The sequence below is a fragment of the Mycteria americana genome, chromosome 2 (assembly GCF_035582795.1).
Source record: "Mycteria americana isolate JAX WOST 10 ecotype Jacksonville Zoo and Gardens chromosome 2, USCA_MyAme_1.0, whole genome shotgun sequence".
Lineage (NCBI taxonomy): Eukaryota > Metazoa > Chordata > Aves > Ciconiiformes > Ciconiidae > Mycteria > Mycteria americana.
The window spans coordinates 149,525,594-149,539,863 of NC_134366.1; the positions used below are offsets into that span (position 1 = coordinate 149,525,594).

General features: G+C 40.8%; 1 protein-coding gene across 1 annotated transcript; it reads right to left on the minus strand.

The window, feature by feature from the left end:
* Nucleotides 1-2,352: 2,352 nt before the first annotated feature.
* CFAP418 (cilia and flagella associated protein 418) lies at nucleotides 2,353-14,266 on the minus strand. The gene is made up of 6 exons (XM_075494975.1): nucleotides 14,119-14,266; nucleotides 12,421-12,520; nucleotides 10,035-10,105; nucleotides 9,450-9,515; nucleotides 8,540-8,635; nucleotides 2,353-6,551 (listed from the first exon to the last, which is right to left on the minus strand). The coding sequence occupies exons 1-6, from the start codon at nucleotides 14,253-14,255 to the stop codon at nucleotides 6,392-6,394; spliced, it is 630 nt and encodes a 209-aa protein (XP_075351090.1). The 5' UTR covers nucleotides 14,256-14,266; the 3' UTR covers nucleotides 2,353-6,391.
* Between the last annotated feature and the right edge of the window lie 4 nt (nucleotides 14,267-14,270).

Here is a 14,270-nt window from a genome sequence, read left to right on the forward strand (position 1 = left end):
TCAGCCCCCTCTTCTGGGCCAGCCCCTGGAACTGCAGTCCTAAAAGACTCCTAGAAAGGACACCTCCCATACGAATTTGGTCTTTGCTTTTGGCAATTTTTTGTGGGCATTTGAACTTCTCCCTACAGCATGCTATTTTTGTTTCTTCCACTTAGGTGTGTCTTCTTTAGTTTAGAAGCAAACAAAAAACAATGGCTTCTTTCTTGCCTGAAAAAAAGTTTTCACAAAGCTTTTCTATACGCAGCCTCTCACAGTGTGCTACTCAGCCTTGCTTGTTCCTGTTTTCTCTACTAAAACTTTTTTGTCAACTATTTCTCCTGTTACAGAGAAGTAAGTAAGTAAAAAATGAAGTGTTACAGAGATCACTCACTTACGGTGTCACTAGGCTAAATTTAGATGATACGCCCTATTTTACCTGTAAAATAAGCAAACTCTAGTTTCACAGTTTAGATATGTTTGTGCTTCTAGTTAAAAGCATGTCATCACTTCTCCAGAAATAGACACAACTTCACTGGTTATCGGAGATCACATTTACTTCCATCCACTATAAATCTGCTTTGTACATTCATACTTACTGGATTCCCAAAGGACCAGAAGAGCGTTCAAGCTAAAAGAACCAGTCTGTGTGTGTGCGTGCACACACACGTGTGTGTGTGTGTGTGTGTTCATGGGAGGCAGGGTGTTTGCAAACGTGCAGCGGACACAGCTCTTTAAAACTCACTCTTCCCCAAAACCTTATCCAGGGCTCACGGCCGATGAACTGCAGGATGCAGGGCTTTGGACGATTCTCACTGTCGTTACTCAGACTGCTCTACAGCATCTCCGGTCTTCCGCATGGCTTTCTGACATAGAAACAACGTTTTGGTATTTCTAAATCTTGGCCTTTTACCATTTTCTTTTTAAGATCTTCCATCTTTTCACATCTTGGGCGATGCGCTATATAAATTTTGTATTGGACATTATGACATCCTAAAGTACACAACCTCTACTTGCCAAAACTGCTTAACGTTTTCAGGGAAAATTAATTTGGGCAGGGTGAAAGGTAAATCCTGAAGACAATTTAGTTCTTCCACTGATGTTGTTAGAGGATAAACATACATACACTTCTGTACACACACCCACACACCCACCCACCCACCATTTTTTTTACGCTTCTTTAGCTGACAGCTAAAAAAGTTAATCTGCTTCAGTATTGGTCAAGGACCACTTGAGGACCGTTTGGATGAAGTCACACAAAAATCAAATGGAGTGGCCACAGATGTGGCTACCCCACTTATAATTACACTATTAGAAAACAAATGCAAGAAGCCTCGGTCCGTTGAATGTAAACCTTCATTATTACAGAAAAAAGAAGTAGGAGCTTGTCTTAGTGAAGCAGAAGCCTGAAGTATAACACTCCGCAGTGTTGCTCTGCCCTCTGCAGACTAGATCGTACAATCACATCTTAGCCCAAATTACATTTAAAGCACTACAGAATAAAAGTTTTCAATGTGAAATAAACATATATGGACACTACCTTCTAACGGTGCACTGTGACACTGCAAGTTGTAAGTAAGGTAAGTAAGTCAGGAGTACTCCTGAGGCAGTGGGTGTTTTCTGCGTGTTGTCACCAAGTCCACACTGCCCACGAAGTCTGGGAAGTAATTACTGCCTGAACAGCACCAACACCTGGAGTCCAAATTCAGAATGGAGTATAGGAAATATTTATGTCTATTACTCTAATGTACGCCACGCAGCATTTCTTCATGATGGAGAAACAAGATCTGTTGTAGAGCAACTTCTTCTTGGTACTAAGAACAGCTTTCTACAGCAAGATCCAGGGGATAGCAAATGCTGCGATTCCTTGATTGATCTCCCTCTTTGAAGTGACCACTAAGATGGTAGTGACAACCTGCCTTGACTGATACACAAAGGTACCAGCATCCCACGGTGCAAGAAGTTTAGCTATATGCCACCTTCCACAGCAGCTGGCTCCACCTTTTGTTCTAAGTAAACATCCAAGAAATGTGGTAAATGCATCTACCTTTATGAGTTCTCTACAATTTAATGTGCTCTCCTCATGTTATCTGGTAAAGAATGCTAAAGCTCATTTACTTCTCAGATATTATTTGCTACATCCCCACTGATGTGAGAAAACACACACAACAGTACTTACTGTTTCTTATGAGCTGGACTACGTTTTTGTATTAAGGGCATTTCATAACCCTTCTGAGACAGAAAACATGGTCCTACATAATTTTCACAAGGCTTCTCTTGGATAGGAACAACACAATAGAATTTACACAACACACAGTTCAGATTTGTTCCAACCTTTTGTTTTATTGAAGTGCTGACATTTGAAAAATACTCTCCTCAAAGCACACATGCCAAGTCCCAGGCATCGTATGTGGCCCTCACAAACAGGCAGCACCTGACACTGCTTTACTCCAGCCCCTTCCAGGTTGGCCTGTCTGCAGTTACTGGGTGTCACACAACAGACAAAACTGGTCAAGTCTTCTGCAAAAAGAGCCTGGCAGGAAGGAAAATTTGCCTACACAGCTCCCAGCACAGTCCCTCTCCTACTGTGTGACTACCACATGTGCTGGTTACATGACCCAAAGACTCACATGTCAGGAAACAAGAGAAGTGAGCCGTCTTTCAACAAGCGGCAGCTTCCAGTGCCTAGCATTTTCGGAATGCCTTCAGTACAAAACTGAAATGGGTGTTCAGAGAAACAAAATCTTTATTCAATTTTATACAATGCAGAGCTTGCAATATGTAATGCTATTATGCTTCCGTACGTTAAATTTTACGGCAGGGCAAGATCCTTAATAATTACTGTTCTGAGCTATATTCAGCATCTGGGTTGGACACCCTCCATAGTTTGCAGGTATAAACAAGAGAAATATAGTTAGAACAGCACATTAAAATTTGATAAAGAAAACCTATCAAAATGTACTATGTACATCATAATTGGATTCCTATCCAGAAGTACTGCAGGAACACAGATTTAGAAGAGCTGGCATGACATTAAACCACTGACTACATTTCCAAGTGAATGCTTTTGCGTAAATTCTCATTTTGTCATCCTTCATTGCTTTTGTTTTCTTGAGGGATCTGCTGCAGACTAATGCTGCAGGCTAGAAAATTTCCAAGCATATCACCCTAGCAAAATGAAAGTCTCAAGTTTTCGCCTTGCCCATTTCACAAACAGAAATGGTATTATTTCTTCCAAAGCAAAAAACTGGAGGAAAACAATGGTCACATTTATACTTGGCAAAACTGTTCTCCAGTACTTCCGTTTGACAACAGCTGAATGGCATTCTTAAACAAAATTCTTTACATAATCCCTGCTATCTCAGATAACCGACACAGAAGTATCACTTAGGATCTGGGCTACATCTTGAAAACCTTGTGCAATCTTACAATACCTTCATCAAATGAACATCCAAGCCCCAATTTTACTTTTCTTTACATTCTTTTCATTTGAGGACGTTGGAGTGGTTTGTAACATGTAACTGAAGAAAGCATGGGAAGGGAAATCAAATACCTAATACCACTCCTCTTTCCAACAAAATAATTATATTTAATGACATAGTAACTATTCTCAGATCTAGAAATATGCTAAATTCTGTAATGAGAACCAATACAACAAGCATTATTTCCACACATGTTTAAAACTTCACTTGGACAAAGAGCTGTCATGTCCCACCATTCTGACCAAGGCCAGAAACAAGTAACTACACTTGAATAAACATGATGATTTCAGGGGAATGCACAGGTTTCCACTTACATTTACCAATTAAGATTCTCTTCTAACATTTTCAGTGCTTGGAGTGCAGCCTTAATGGCGTTAGTGATACAGTTGCCTGACAACTCTATCCAGAAGGAAAACTCCCTTTCTACAACTCTCCAGACTAACCGAAGACTGAGGGATGAGGTGACCTAGGAGAAATGCTGACTGTTGTTGTGAACAGATATTGGTGTTAATCCTTTTTGCTTCTCCTACACTCTTAGTCCTTTTGTCTCAATTCCTTCCTAGCCTCCACTTTTCAAGTGCTGCAGGCTGTCTTCTTGTCATAAAAATCACTAGAATGGAGGTCTTGAACTTTTGTTTCCGCACAGTTTGCGCCACACACTTGGTAGTGCAAACTGTTCCAGAGGGGGTGACTATTTCTGTTGCTTTGTTTAAAACAGGGTACAGGAGACATGCTCCTTTTCCAAGTCACGCAAGAGTTGGTGTTATGAACTAAGATGGGTGTTAGGATTTTCCCTGTTTCCTGCTCACAAGTTTCAAGCCTAACTTGTTCCCTACATTGTGGCACAAGTTCCAGTGCAAATCCAGGCCAAAAGAGCATACTGTGGGGCTACTTGGTCATCAGTTTCAAATGGCCTTGGAACAGGCAAGACAAGGCAACTTAGCACTTTTTGAAATGCATTCTTCTTCTTCAAGAAGAATGGAAAGTAGGCTGCTGCTTCTCTAGAGCTTGTTAATAAATTACATACTACTGCTGGGTTCTTCTCTTACCATTAGCACCGATGTTCTCTGGGAATGGCAATCGCTCAGGCCCACCTGAAGAAAACCCAGGAGCACTTACTGCTTACAGTCCACACGGGGGCTATCTCTTCACAAAGAACAGAAAAGCAAGCAGACCTCTTCCAGTAGCTTACTGAGCATTTATCAACTGGTCTCTGCGTCTCTCTGTCTCCTGAACCTGCAGTTTTAGACTCTAGCAGTTGAAACTTCAGCCTGAAACACCAATTGCATAGAAAACAATACACGACCCTAAATATGTCTATACCATTATGCCAGGTAGTACCTCTCCAAAGCCAACTCACCTCTGAACCTACTAGCAAGGCCGCATGTGGCACTGGAACAGGCACTCTATAGAGCACTGAAGCACCACGTACGTAAGCACTGCCAGGCCTCCCAGGCACACTGCTGGTCCTCTGCGGGTTCTAAAAAAACACTCATGGAGGGCAGGTGAGCACGATGCAGAGTACATTATACCTCTGGTCACTGCTGGGATCTGCTCTTTCAGAGGGGTACAAAGTGACAGATTCGAGAGATGACCTCTATAAGAAAGACCATGGTTTTGGAAAAGCTCAGAAAAAGAACAGACTGACAATGTACAGATCAGGGCCGTGAGCAAAACTTCGCAAAAAAAGAAATGGCTCTGTATAGCTAGAATTGCACAAAGTAATTAATTTTGAATTTATCTGTACAGTATCACATACTGCATAGCAAAAATACTGACAGACTTCCCATTTTGAGACACTTTTCAATGCAGTAATTGCTAGGACTGGTAATCCTTTCCTTCCTCTCTGCCTGCCCAAACCCCAAATCCATCTCCTGTGTTATTTATACATAATGAAAAGAAAGAGCTCATAAACTATAGCGACATTAACTGTAATCAAGACAATTCACCAAGTAACATCATACTGGAAGTAGTTTTACAACGTTATTGGGGGAAGGGAATGTGTTGAAACAGGACAGTTACACTTCCAGCATATGTAGTATTTTGAAGTGAAGCTGAAGTGAAAGCTAAGTGAAACTGAAAAAAATCCAAATTTGAATGTCAGTGGGGATACATATTTTCTCACTCTTAAAAGCCTGAGCCTTTTTGTCCCCTGAAAATATTGATAGAAATGTCATAGACTCTTCAGAATCTCTTTAAAATTGCACAATATTTAACAATTGCATAATAACTTGTTCACCTCTTGCAGTCAAGGCTGAAGGGAAGTCCAAGAAATTCACTGTGGTAAAAGTCTTTAGTCAGCAGAAAGTGCTTTGAAGAAAGCAGTAGGAACTGGAAGGAAATTTCCAGCACCTGCAGTTTTTGGCTACTGGTGGGTAAAAGAAAGTGAAGTTTTGGGGTGTGCTGAAACCTTCGAGGTGAGAGCTGATCTTGCAGTCATTTTTTAAGAGATCTACAACCACTTGCTCATTAACAGCTATGAGCAAAGCAGAGCAGCAGTATTAATTTCCGTGCAGGAATTCCTACGCTTGTGTGTCATGGCTGCATCCCAACCCACCATTTTGAGTCCAAGATTTTGCAGACATGGGAAATAAGGCTCTCCGCTAGATATGAGGAACAGCCTCAAGGTGCTTTGCCCCATGCCTAAATCTGTTGATTTTACCTTCCTTTCTTTAACACTACTGAGCATGAGTTTAACCTCATTCAGCTTCCAGAAAGCCTCAAAATTGGTTGTTTCTTCTAATAATTCAACTCCCCATATTGCTTGCAAGACAGTTAAATTGAAAAAAAGTTTTCACGTTGAAGTCTGGGTGTTATAAACTATTTCTAGATACAAGTATTCAGGTTTCCATCTGTTCTCAGAAAACTGTGTGGGAAACAAACTGAGTTTATGACCTGTTTCCACACAAATAGGTACCACACACAAGAGGACTTCATTCTGCATGTTTACCACAAACCCACCGAAGCTGCTGGTCTGTTTGGATGTCAGTTAATTCATCAATGGATCTCCAGCTGCACTGACAGGCATATGCTCGTGCTCCTTTCTTCTTTATCATCTTCGCTCTTAGTTTGCTGAGCTCAGGCATGTTATTCCTGCCAATCAAGTGAATTCAGTTTAGGATCATGCATTTTTTTTTTTAAAGAAAAAAGATTCATGAGGCCATTTCAATTCAGAAAAACTCTTAAGAACATTTCTGAGTACCACTGTTTTGAATTAATGTAGGGATATGTTTAAATTCTGTTTTGAACACAATCCTTTCCTGAGAGCAGTCTCAGTGTGTGGTTGCTGTATTCTCAGATCAGCTGGAGATTGATGTTTTTATAAGCAATGTTCTCTGTTGGGTTTAGAGACCCTGTGTCAGCCTCCAGAGAAAGAGCTGGGAAGAAAACCAGGTAGAGTTAATTCTCGTGTTAAGAAATTATCCAAAAATGTATTTATCTTATCAAACTTACTGTAAAAATCCCTATGCAGAATGGGTACAATTACAGAGTTAAACTTTGCATCAGGAACTGTTACTCAGGATGGTTGTTAAAGTGACTGAAATGAAACGGCCATCAGAGAGAAGAATGTACATCGAACCACAAATAATTTCTGTGCAAGCATCAACCACAACAAATGAAAAATCAGCATGGCTATTACAAAACCAAGTTGTTTCAAAAAACAAGTGAAAATTTAGCATTTTAACTATCCCTGCTCTCATGAGCTCCTCCTGGCCATCAATTACTGGCTGCTGAATTGCTCAAAAACAACATTAACAAGCCCAGCTAAATAAAGAAAACCCACAACAAACATCACAGGAAGAATTTTTAGAAAAAGAGGTCAGACACATATTCATGGAGGCAAAATTTTAATCTTCAAGTCTGCTTTTTAAAATTCAGGTTAGTCAAAATAAATAGCTAAATATCTTTATAAAGATTACAGACTTTAATCAATGTTACAAGTATCTGATACTAATGCCTTTTATGTCTTTTTTTAAAATTTAATTAATTTCAAGATCTCAGAAGCAGAATAATTTAGACTTTGAGTAAATAAAAGAATCATATTTCCATTTAACCTTTCCAGCTACCAAACTCATCTCAGGAGACAAGTGCAGCACTGTATTTTTAGTGCTGCTTTAAATAATGGGAAAATAAGATTTTCATTCAAAGAGAAATACAAATTTTGAAACTGGAAGGAAAATACAGGAAAAACCTAACATGTAATACAAGAAAAATAACGGAAAAGGAGATGATGTATCCATGACTGTTCTACTCCAGCTGTTACACCCCTGGTGGCCAAGCACATACTCTGAACACATCCCATACCTCCATCAGTTAACGGGCACACACAGAGACTTTACTAAAATAAGAGGAATTCAAATTTGATGTCTGTATTAGGAGCTTGCCTACTACATTAACCTTCACTAAGTCTTGGCATTAGATACAGTTTTAGAGAAACTGGAAATAAGAACTCCCTAATTTTAAGTCTTCAAAAAAAATTGAAATAATTAAAGTCAAAGACGTCACAATATAACAAGAAAACAAAAATCCCACCCCTCCATTTAATGAATCCTTGCTTCAAAAAGACATATATATTCTCTTTGGTCTTCCTCACTGGTAAGTCTGTTAAGAAATCAAACTATTTGATTTTCACTGAATATGACAACATAATACTTGGTACTGGAAAAAAGAAAATCTGACTTGAAACATTCACAGTCTGTATGATTGAAGGAATGCTGAGAAGTACATGCTGAACAGTCTGCATTTATTTTGTGGGCATCCTGCAATGGCGCAGTAGAGGCCAACCCATCACACAGATTATCTGCTTATTTCAGCAGTAAAGGTGCCTTTTGATCCATGAAACTTGAATTATTTTTAAAAGCAGAGAAGGAGAGTGAAGGGGGAAGAAATGGAAAGGCATGAAAACAGATTATGGGAGATGTTCCATCCCTCTCCCTGCAGACTTTCCCATCTGATCACCGAACAGGTTGCACACATGCTCCTTTTTAGGTAACACAGGAGTGCTCATGACTTTTAGTCTCTCCTGTTCCTATCAAGCCCCAAAGCACAGTAACACAATACCAAACCCACCTCAGACATACCTGAAAAAAAGATAATCACAGGACTGATCCCAGATGTAGTCATTGAAAAGTGACACACGGAAGTCGCAAGCAGTACAACGTAGTTGATCACATGTTCTGGTCAAAGAAGAACAGAAAGCTCCGAGAGCTTATTGCAGTCAGAGAAGCTGCACAGATCACAACGGTTTTAAAGTACAGCGCTCACTCAGAAATACTAGAAGCAAGGTTACCTGTAATCTTAATTTTTTTACATCTCTGGTACATTCATTACGGTATGTGTTTTAACTATATGATCATGTATTATTTTTACAGGCTCCTAACCTCACTGAACACAGAAAATAAACTGATATTCTCTTGATATATTCTCTTTGGTCTTCCTCATTGGCATGGCACCTGACCAGCATCCAAATATGCATCAAGTACATAATTACTTACTACAAAAAAATCCCACATGGAAATGCAATAATGTTTTATAGCATGTTGGGGATAAATCTTTTAAGTACCTCTCCTACTAAATTCAGCTGCAGTTGCAAAGCATTCTGGCTATTTTCAGTTCAGGCTCTGGGATGACTTAAACCAGCCCACTGATTGAAGTGAGATACTCAGAATCACATAGAAAGCTGAAGAGAAGCAGGGAAAAATAACAATACTCTACAGCAGCAATTTCCTTACCTACATATTACTGATTTTTGGAGTCTCGTTTGCACGCATCTTTCAACTCCTCAAACAAACAAAAGATCTAGTGGTCAGCAACAGAGGACTGGAAGGGACCAGCTGACTTCAACTGCAGTTACAGGCAGCCATATGTTTAGATTAAGGTAGGACTGTCCTGTCCAGTTCAAACACGGAACTCGGTACCACCACAGAAACACAGCTGTGAATAAAAATAATGATAAAGCAAGTAGAACTTTTTTTTTTCCACATTTCCTACCTTTTTGAAATATTTGTTCCTATGCCATATGGTGAAGAGCTTCCACCCAAGTACACTGGACAGCATCTACACAGATTTCATTAAAAAATATTAAATTAAAGCAAAACATTTTGGAGAAAGTAGTACAATGCTTCTCCTAGTTTAACAGCATGGTATTTCTAAAATAATATTTATTAAATATAGGCAAAGCATCCAAATGCTGACAAACTATAGAATTTTAAAATTTCTGTTACCAGTATGTTCAAAGAAAAACTCTACGACAACCACTCTCTATACCAAATATACATGGGACTATATATTGCAGCATTTGAAAAATGTATATGTCCACAAGGCAAAGGAAGCTGTTGTTCAATAGCTTAAATAATTAATAAATTTATAATAAATAATTTTGACCACATGAAAGCACATTAGTAATTCTGCAAAATTATCTGTTCATCTTTGTTTTTCTTTAAAAAGAATGCTTCTCTAAATACTCAGTTTCTTTCTTAGTTAATGCCAACACAGATTAAACAGTAGCAATATTATTAGACTGACAACAAGCTATAATCAAGCTATGTTCAACCAGCCGAAACATTTTTCACTTACCTTTTCCTATGAGCCTGTACAACAGCACTATTGCTTTCAGGTGTGAGACTTGCAGAGTTAGACTTCAATTTCTATTTAAAAAGCAATCAAAGAATAAAAGGCAGCATTACAGCAAGGTAACAATATTTTGTTTTACTTAATAAGCAGGAGCCAGAAAATCTTAGTCACAGAAGAAGGGGACTAAGAATTTTGGAATTTTCTTGCTCAGGTTTCTGTGAGGCTCTTTGAGACAAAAGCTGCTGAAGTAACAGATAAATGAGGAGCAAGGCTTCTCTTCCCATACTGAATTCCTAGCTCTGCCTGAAGGAATTCAACACCACATGATCACTTCGACTGTACGATCAAGACTTAGTATTTCATGCCCTCTTTTAATAATTTTGCTTTTAAAAACAGTTTTAATTTAGGAAACTTCTCAATGTTTTTGAGCTTTTGTTTTACTGAAAACACATCAAAGACTTAAAAGTTTTAAAAGTTTATCATTTGCTGCACATAAAACAGTTTATTTGAATTCTAGAATACTAGAATTCTAGATCCTAAATGGGAATTCCTAGTGATATAAAATGATAAAAGTATACAAATTTACTGACATAATTCACTCTCACTCAGACATACATATTGTGGTATACAAGCGTTTTTTGTTGGTTCAGATTTAGCCACTCTGTAAGAAATCAAAGACAAACAAAGCAAAACCAACATCACTCATGAAAATAAGAGAATCTCCACAGGGGGTTATGAAGTATAAACAACACCATTTTCTACTGATGATACCTAAATGAATATCTATTTTCAGTGAATATCTTATTATCACTCTGATTGTCTGCGGCTTCATTTCCTGCTGTCAAACAACAGAAGTCATTTGCAGATGATACAAAACGGGGAGCAGTGGTTGGTATGCCAGATGACTGCGCTGCCATTCAGAGGGACCTCAACAGACTGCAGAACTGCGCTGAGAGGAATCTCTTGAAGTTCAACTAAGGGGAAATGCAAACTCCTGCCCCTGGGGAGGAATAACCCTCACACACCAGAACACACTGTCAGCTGACCAGCTGGAAAGCAGCTTTGCAGAGAAGGCTGTGGGAAATGTAATCGATGATGAGTTGACCATGAGACAGCAGTGTGCCCTTGCAGCACAGAAGGCCAACAGTATCCTGGGCTACATTAGGAGGGACATTGCCAGCAAGTCAAGGGAGGCGATCCCTCCTCTCTAGTCAGCACTGGTGAGACAGAATCACAGAATCATTTTGGTTGGAAGGGACCTCTTGAGATTATCTAGGCCAACCCTCCTGCTCAAAGCAGGGTCAGCTTCAGCAGCTTGGCCAGGACTGTGTCCAGTTGGGTTTTGAAAATCTCCACAGATGGAGACTCCACAACCTCTCTGGGCAGCCTGTCCCAGTGTTTGACCACCCTCACAGTAAAAAAGTGTTTTCTTGTGTACAGATGGAATTTCATGTGTTTCATTTTGTGCCCATCGCCTCTTGTCCTGTCACTGGGCACTACCGAGGAGAGTCTGGCCTCTTTACTCCACCCATCAGGTATTTACACACATTGATAAGATCCCCCTGGAACCTTCTTGTCTCCAGGCTGAACAGTCCCAGCTCTCTCAGCCTCTCCTCATACGAGAAATACTCCAGTCTCTTAATCATCTCCATGGTCCTTTGCTGGAGGCTCTCCAGTAGCTCCATCTCTCTTTTGTACTGGGGAGCCCAGAACTGGACACAGTACTCCAGATATGGCCTCATAGACATTTCTGGAGTGCTGTGCCCAGTACAAAAGAGACATGGACATAATGGTGGTTAAGGACTTAGACCATCTGACATACAGGTAGAGGCTAAGAGAGCTGGAATTGTTTAGCCTGGAGAAGACAAGAGTCAGGAGAATCTTATCAATGTATAAAAATACAGGATGGGGAAGAATAAAGAAGATGTAGCCAGACTCTTCTCAGTGGGGCCCACTCACAGTAGGAGAGGCAATGGGCACAAATTGAAATACAAGAAATTCCAGTTAAACATATGAAAAAACTTCTTTAATTCTTGTGAGGGTGGTCAGACACTGGACCAGGTTACTTAGAGAGGCTGTAGAGTCTCCATCCTTGGAGATATTCAAAAGCCACCAGAACATGGTCCTGGGCAACCAGCTCTAGGTGGCCCTGCTTGAGCAGGTAGACCAGATGACCCCCAGAGGTCCCTTCCAACCTCAACCATGCCGTGATTCTGTGATATCTGACACTACTATAGGATTGTTGCATTCTCCTTTCTGCTTTATTTTCCAAGTTTATCCTACAGCTTGTTTTAGTTCATTTTTTGCTTTAAAACAGTTTTAGTTTATGATGCTTTTCTTTCCATCGCTGAACCTCATCCGTTCTGCATTTCTCCAGACTCCTACTCACCAGAGGTGTTTTGGCAAAGCTGCTGTCATTACAGATTTCATCAATAATGTTGTCTATATCTTCTTCACTGCTGCCAGCACTCATTAACAGTTTAGCTGATCTGAAAAACAAACAAATCACCCTTGATTTTGTTGCATGACCAGAGCAGTTCTAAGAATTGTAAATTAAAATATAAAATTAGTTATAGCCTTTTTCCTCTAATATTTCTGTAGTATCTAAAGTAGGACATCCAAATCATGACTGGACAGATGTAACCTGCGGGATGATGCCTTTCAGTCCCTGTTGAACTGTCCCATCAAAGGTCTTATTTTTGCTTGCTTCTTTTATTTCCAACCACTTCCAACCCTGAATAAAACTATGATAATATAACCCATGCCGCACTTACTGAGCAACAAATTGGACAGCCCTGATTTTTCACACTAATCTTCAGCAGCAGGAATATAAAAAGGTCAGAGGGATTTCTCTCCCCATGCTATACAACTGCAGGGGTTCTGAAGGAATTCCTGCTGAATTGTATGCATTTAGAGAGACCACCCTGCACTTTGCTTTCACTCAAGTGAGGAGTCTTGTCACTCAAGTCTGCTGTTTGCTAGCTCTTTGTCAAAGAAAGGGAGGCCTGTAGTGCTGCTGCATCAACCAATCAAGAACAAATCTACTCCTGAGAAAGAAGAAAACTCTGTGATTTTGTAAAATATTGTAATTAGATTGACTAAATTTAGGTGCTCATCTGACCATTATGCAAACAATGGGGAACTCCAGTAATGTGGCCAAAGGTAGTGGGCTTGTTGGTCTTGTATTAGTCATTTGGCTCTTCAAGATCCTTGCCTGGGACTCTTGGCATCTTGGGTAAGCACTCAGCAGCCCACCTGTGGAGGCATCTGGCCAAGCCTCTCTGGTCCACAGACCTTCTAACCAGAGTCTGAGACACCAGCAAGGACTGGGATGGAAACCTAAGGGCAAGCAAAGACACCTGTGAGGGCCAGGATGGAAACCTGAGGGTCCAGATGGAAACCTGAGGGCAGGCAAAGACACTTGTGAGGGCTGGGACGGAAACCTGAGGGCAGGCAGCGGTGTGGCAGACCGCAGTACTGCCAGCAGTGACCCTGCCACGACTGAAACTGTCGGTATTCAGACTGTCATTTTGAAAATTGTGAAATTTGAGGTGGATACCTGGAAGTGTAGAGTGTAAGTTACATGCTTACTGTAGAAGATATGGTTAATAGAAAAAGTATGAACAGAATGCATAAATGACTGAAGTATCAACAGAATAAAACGTTTGATAATGTTATTGCTAAAGTTCTTCCTGCTCTGAATCGCAAGATTTATAGATGTTTTATATCTATCACGAGGTCAGTTACAGAGCTAAGTAATCCCTGATCCTAACTCACAAGCAAATAAGTGCAGCTTTAAACGCCATATTTAATCCGAGGTTGGGATACTCCCAAGAAACAAAGACTATGTGAAGTAACTCAGCTCGCTGGCACACGACTTTTGTGTTTAAAAATAAGGACGACAGGGGATATTCGTTGACCGCCGGCCAGCATTTCGGTTCCCGAACCTCAGTATCTTCCGTTCCTGAGGGGTCTCGCCGGACGCCGACCCCCTCCGCCCCACAGGGCGGGCTGCGCGCCAGCCCAGCGGCCGCCCGCTCGGCGGGGAGGTGCGTGAGGGCGCCGGGACCTACGCAGCACCGCTAACCTGCCCTCCTTCGCCGCCGCCGCCCTCTCCTCCGCCTCGCCGTCGTCGTGCCGGTGGTCGCCCGCCGCCCCCCGCCCCGGCAGGCGGCAGAGCCGCCTCTCCACTTCATCCAGTAGTCGGTCCAAGTCGTCCGCCATCTTGCCGCCGCCAGC

Coding starts and splice junctions, on each gene's coding strand:
- CFAP418 (XM_075494975.1), bottom strand. CDS start 14,255: ATGGCGGACGACTTGGACCGACTACTGGATGAAGTGGAGAGGCGGCTC. Junction 12,521..14,118: donor GCGGCGGCGAAGGAGGGCAG/GTTAGCGGTGCT, acceptor TTTGTTTTTCAG/ATCAGCTAAACTGTTAATGA. Junction 6,552..8,539: donor TGTGATTATCTTTTTTTCAG/GTATGTCTGAGG, acceptor CTTGATTGGCAG/GAATAACATGCCTGAGCTCA.